The following is a 6,000-nucleotide window of genomic DNA, read 5'->3' as shown; positions in this document are numbered from 1 at the left end:
CCTGACTAAATAGAAATGCAAAGGTTGATAATAAAAACTTGGGCAATACTTGATACACAATGGCCATCCAGATGGTCCCAAATATTCTGGTACTTTAAAAAAAAAAATTATTGTGGTGAAATATATATCATAAAATATTTGCCACTTTCTTCATTTTTATATTTATGTTATTTTTTAAAGATTGTCATAGATATGAAAACATGAAAGCTAGAAGTCTCATTACGAACAGTCAGTTTCTGTGGTAGAAATATATGTACCTCCCATATGACCTCTAAGGAAGAATGTGTTGCCCCAGCTATGGGTACATAACCTCTAGCTCTCAGTTCCTTTAGGGTTTGCTCAGCTGCAAAGAGCTTTCTGGCTTAAGAGCTTACCCTTCTGGGCACCCACAAACAATGACTGATAGAACTATTTCAGGGACAACTGACGGGCTGTATGTGCTCTAGAGGTCCCTGTGGGGTTGGCAGGGACTCTATCAGCATGCATAACAGTGACACTTTTCCCTCTACCCAAACCTACCTCCCCATTCTCTCCCATTATTTATGTCCCTAATAAACACCCCATATGGCAAACTCCATCTCAGTGTCTGTTTCCGGAGAACCTAGCCAGTGAGAGCTCTCAAGAATCTCTCTGGGGATCCCCCAGAGGAGTGAGAATGCCTTTTCTGTAGCCCTGATTCTTCTTCCAAGCTGCTAGTCTGAAATTCCAGTTGTGTATTTGCACCAGCACTTCAAATTCCACCGATCCTAATCAGATGCATGACTGATCTCTTGGGCTTGTGTCTCAGAACAACTTGTGTTATGTGTGTGTGTGTTTCCCTGTTTTATTTTTATTCTATTTTTTACTCCCACAGTATCAAAACTTTTGGGGTAATTTTGCCTCCTTACACACGTTGCTTTGCACATCCAATCTATTATTCATGGTTCAACATGTGGAGGACTTCGCTTCACTTTCCTCTAAGCAAAGAATACTCCTAAAATTATAATTGAAGCTTATCTTTGCTCTTGGGATATCTACTCCTTTTCATATTTTTGGTTTTCCATGCCCTTTGATTTTTTTTTTTTTTCTTCCTGAAAGACATGCACATAAAATTCCAATCCACAAATTGGCTATTTATTTTGGAGGCAACATGTTGAGTCACATACTAAATAAAAGAGTAATGCTTTGGGGGAGATGGTAGCAAATGCCAAAAGCGTCACTTTTTCTTCTGCAATGAACTTTAGCCCAGTCATTAAAACAAAACATTAATTTTGTTTAATTATTTAAGATAATTTATTTATTGAAGATAAAACATATTCAATTTAATCTCTTAAACTTCACTAAACAGTGAAGAAAACCAAGTCTTGGTGAACACCATCCTGATAATTTTATAATATAGAGACTAGAATGTGTGTGAATGTAATGATGTGTTTTAGAAGTCTGTGAAAACATGTATATTGTTAAAAGCAGTCAGCTTATTGAAAGATACTGATGTTTAAAATTGGAAGTTGTGTTGTCAGTTGAAAATGAGAAACTGAGATGTTTGTAAGGGAGAAGTTGTCAGGAAAGCAGTAGAACATTTCCTGCCCGTGGGTGCAATCCTGAGGATGCGTGAGGGCCATGACGAATCCAACAACCATCACCACAGCACCAATAAGAAGCATGACACAGGACATAATCTTATCTGAGTGTGTCCTTGGCTCTTCAGACAGCTTTAGATAACATGCTGACGGGATGATAAAAATCAGAGGAGCTGCACAGAGCACACCCTGTGTGTTGAGAACAAGAAACAAGATAATTTTACCAGACAGAAGCATTCTCCAGACTGTTTTTTAAAATGTATTTGCTATTGCATATATTGAATGTTTAATAGGTTACACTGAATCAAAGATACAAAGAAAAATACTTCCAAGAAAGACGTAGGAAAAGGTTTTTCCTTTTCTGATGGTATATTTACAAACAAACAAACAAAAAAGGAAAATGGCATAATAGTGTATCACACTTAAGAAAAGATGGTCAGGAAATGCTATAGAAAATTAAGAAGATGGTAAGGTCAACCTCTGGCAAACTCTTGAAATTTCCCATATTTTCATTTATATCTCCTTATACTCTTCACTTCAAATTACAGTGTATGTACTATGCTGTTCAAATCTTAGCTGTTTATCATTTGCGTACAAGAGGGGACTTTTAACATATGGGGTATATTGTCTTCCCTCTTTATGGATGAGCTTGGATGAAAGTAGATACCTGTTTGAATGAGAGAGGAAAACTATAGCCTTAAAGGCATTAAACATGAAATAGCATTTCTAAATCTTCTTTCAAGTAAAACTAAACATATTAATTACCCCCAGAAAACTGATAGCAGAGCTAAATGACTGTGACTTGTTCATCCTCCCCCACATTAGCTTCTAAGTAAGTCCAACCTAAGGGGGAATGTCAGATTGAGAATAATAGTAGTGCTATCTCTGGGGACCCCTGGTGGCATATGTGGCTAAGCCCTCAGCTGTTAGCCTAAAGGACAGCAATTCGAACCCACCAGTCGCTCCATGGGAGAAAGATGAGACGGTCTGCTTCCGTAAAGATTACAACCTTGGAAACCCTATGGGGGAATTCTACTGCGTCCTATAGGGTTGCAATGAGTCGGAATCAAGTCAACAGCAGTGGGTTTGATTTTTGGGTTTTAGTGCTGTCTATTATTATTAAAAAACCAAAAGTTATTGACTTCAAAGGCAAAAAGACTTTCCCCTTCAGCAGGCATAATCCATAGTAGAAACTCTGTAAATGATGTAAATGTTAGAATGTAATAGGTTTTAGGTAATATATTTTTAACCTAATCATATTAAATATTCATTACATTACATAGTAAATAAACTATACATGTATTATTAATAAAAGATATTAAATGTTATGACAAGTGACATCCTCAGACTATAAAATATAATTTTTTGAAACATACCATCAATAACATACGTGATGTTGGTTTTAGATAAAATGAAAGTTATGCATAAAAATACATGTTTTGCTATATTTGAAAAAAACTTATTATGAAATTTATAAATATACATAAAAGTAGAAAGAAAAGTATAATGAAACCCAATGTACCCATTACCTATGGTTTAAAAACTTTTTGATATATTATTTTAGTAGATTTTGCCCAGGGAAAATCATAGCAAACTAAATTGAAAGCTGGATGGCATAAAAGAACAGATTATACCTTAAAAGTAGCTTTAAAAGAAATATCTTCTCAATATCACTATTTAAGGAAATTACTGTGCTTCATACTAAGCACCATGTCCGTATCAGACATGTACCTACAACTATGGTTCTAAAAGTTTAACTTTCTTTTTTAAACGCATATTGCAAAAATCTAGAGAAATGGCAATTAAGAGGGAGATATTATGGAGCCCTGGTGGCACAGTGGTTAAGCACACAGCTGCTAGCCAAAAGGTCTGCAGTTCAAACCCACCAGCTGCTCTACAGGAGAAGATGTGTCAGTCTGCACTGGTGACCCTATAGGTCAGTTCTACTCCGTCCTATAGGCTGCTATGAGTCAGAATCAACTTGAAGGCTGTTGGTTATTATAAAATCATGCTAGACAGGTAAAAAAAAGTAGCATATAAAAATCTGGGGAAGAAGAGGAGGGTCTACATTTTGTGGAAAATATTTCTACAGTCAGAGACATAGGAATGAGAAAATACTAATATAGTCCAAAATTACATTCTAAATTCAAATATAGAGAAAATATGCCTTCATCATTCATAGCACCAGAAAACAAGCGAGTACCTACAAAGGTACACAGTAAATAAAAGGTTAGTTTTCATATGAACTGGAATCAGAGGAATTATAGACTTCATAGCCTCTATCGTGAAATTGAAACTAACATTGCCTTTTAAGTTACGGAAAGTACTGTAGAACTCAATCCCTGTTTACATTAAGAATAACTACCCACTGATTTCTTTGAATTACGAATTTTTGATAATATCAAAAAAGTAATCCAAATCCGAATATATATATGATCTCTCTCTTTATAGGAACAAACAAACGTGAGGCTAATTCATCTGCAACTGCAGAAGTGTGAAAGCACTATCAGGATAAGATCTGCCACCAGCTGCTACTAAAGGCTGTCATCAAGTCAGCATTTTCAGGCTCTTCCAAACCCAACCACTGGGTGCTGCAAGACAATGGGTGTTCTGTTTATGTTATGATTCTTAAGAGTTGAGAAAGTAGTAATTAGAGGGAAAACTATATAGCTGATGTTTGTACTGGCAGAAGCCCAGTTGTATATCTTCTATGGATATCAGTTTTTCATTCTTGACATCTGAAAGCTCAGTCATATTAGGGGTTGCTTGCTGGGACCTGAGCTCGTCACTAAAATGATAGTAAGGTTTCATCTGACCTAGTCCCTATGAGCTTTGCAGTGAAGCAAGTCCACTTTGTTTGATCTACTTAATGTAGCCTTGCTTAAGGATGCGCCACTGGCTTAGGGAAAAAAAAAAATGAAATTGCTTGACAGGATATAAACACCATAGCTGCTTATTAAAGAGACAATAAAATTAACCGTATTTATAAAGGCAGGAGAGCACTATTCATTGATGATAACACTATTGATGCCATGGCTTGGGGTTAACTTTCCCTAAACGATTTGATCTTTGTCTCTAGTTCCTGAGATAGAACCTCTAAAACCTTGGAATTGCTCCAGTGACTGAAGTGTCTTTGATGAGGCTTCCAGACTACACCAGAAGGTTTATGCTAATGAGGTACCTCTTGAGCAAGAGGAGGGGGCTAGCCAGGCCAGAACAACCACCTCCTGATATCAGCCAACTTAAGGGGATGGGGGAATGGGGGCATGATTCAATCAATAATGCCTATGTAATGAGACTCCAACAAAGGCTTTGGATATGGAAGCTCCATGACCTTCCCGGTAGGTAAAAAGACATGGGTACTTGAGAGGGTGACATGTCCTTCTTAGGATATGGAAGCTCCATGTTGGAGACCCTTCCAGACCTCATGCTATGCATCTCTTCTTTGCACTGACCCTGGGTTGTCTCCTTTTGGCTGCAATAAAACTGTAATCGTAACTATAGTGCCTTCTGTGAGTTTTGTGAGTTGTTCTAGTGAATTACCAAAATCAGAGAGTAGTGGGAGCCAGCAGATCAGAAGTGAGGGGGCTGGGGACCCCTAAGCTTATGGCTGGCATTCTAAGGATAGAGGAAATTCCCAAATTTGTAGCTAGTACGTCAGTAGTGACAAAGCTGTGTGGACTTCCAAGCTTGCAGCTGGCATCTGAGATCTTGAGCCCACTCTGCAGTCTGGAGAACTGTGTCCTTTGACTTGTGAGATCTGAGCTAGCTCTGGGTGGTTAGGATCAGAGGAAGAAGTGCTGCATGTGCTGCTGGTGTTATGACAGAAGTGGAAGAGAAATGGGAATTTGATTTTTCTACTCACGGGGCATTTTGCAGTTTGCAGTTGGGAAAGAACAGAAGTGTTGATTTTTACTAGCACTGCAGATTGGAAAAGTGTCTGAATTCTGTCTGCATAGAAACCTCTCAAATGATGCTAGGAACGTGAAAATTAAATAAAAGAATACTTACGCATCTTCTAAATTTCGACTTTGTAATCAATTCAGACTCACAAAATTTATTCTTAATACCTTAAGGAGAAACTCTTTCTAGCTTAGGAGGTCTTTAGCAACTTGGACTATGGCTTTGCTCACTCCGATCATTTGTCTTTCTATATTGGGTTCTCGCTGGATAATTGGCTTTCTTCCTCCGACTGCAAGCTGCACACAGTGCTATGGGCCAGTTACTCTGGCCACAGGCACCAGCTGCCTTATCTTTTTTCTTTGTACAGCTCCAGGTAGAAATCATAGGGCCCAATTACTGCAGATGCCAATCCTAATAGTGGCATCAGTGCCAAGATGCTGGGTTCTTATTACTAGGGATGGGACTTATATTTATTTTACTTATCTCTATCTAAAATGAATCTTTTTAAATTGAAGATGTGTTTGCTTTGGAAAAACAT

General features: G+C 37.8%; 1 protein-coding gene across 1 annotated transcript in view; it reads right to left on the bottom strand.

Annotated features, from left to right (window-relative positions):
- Positions 1 to 1,452: 1,452 nt before the first annotated feature.
- SLC38A11 (solute carrier family 38 member 11) overlaps positions 1,453 to 6,000 on the bottom strand; it is a 66,257-nt gene continuing 61,709 nt past the window's right edge. Inside the window, exon 12 of the mRNA XM_023542882.2 lies at positions 1,453 to 1,748. Within this exon, the coding sequence (XP_023398650.1) occupies positions 1,455 to 1,748 (294 nt within the window). The 3' untranslated portion in view covers positions 1,453 to 1,454. The remainder of the gene's footprint in view (positions 1,749 to 6,000) is intronic.

This window comes from Loxodonta africana, chromosome 6 (assembly GCF_030014295.1).
Source record: "Loxodonta africana isolate mLoxAfr1 chromosome 6, mLoxAfr1.hap2, whole genome shotgun sequence".
Classification (NCBI taxonomy): Eukaryota; Metazoa; Chordata; class Mammalia; order Proboscidea; family Elephantidae; genus Loxodonta; species Loxodonta africana.
This window is presented reverse-complemented; position numbering and strand designations above follow the sequence as displayed.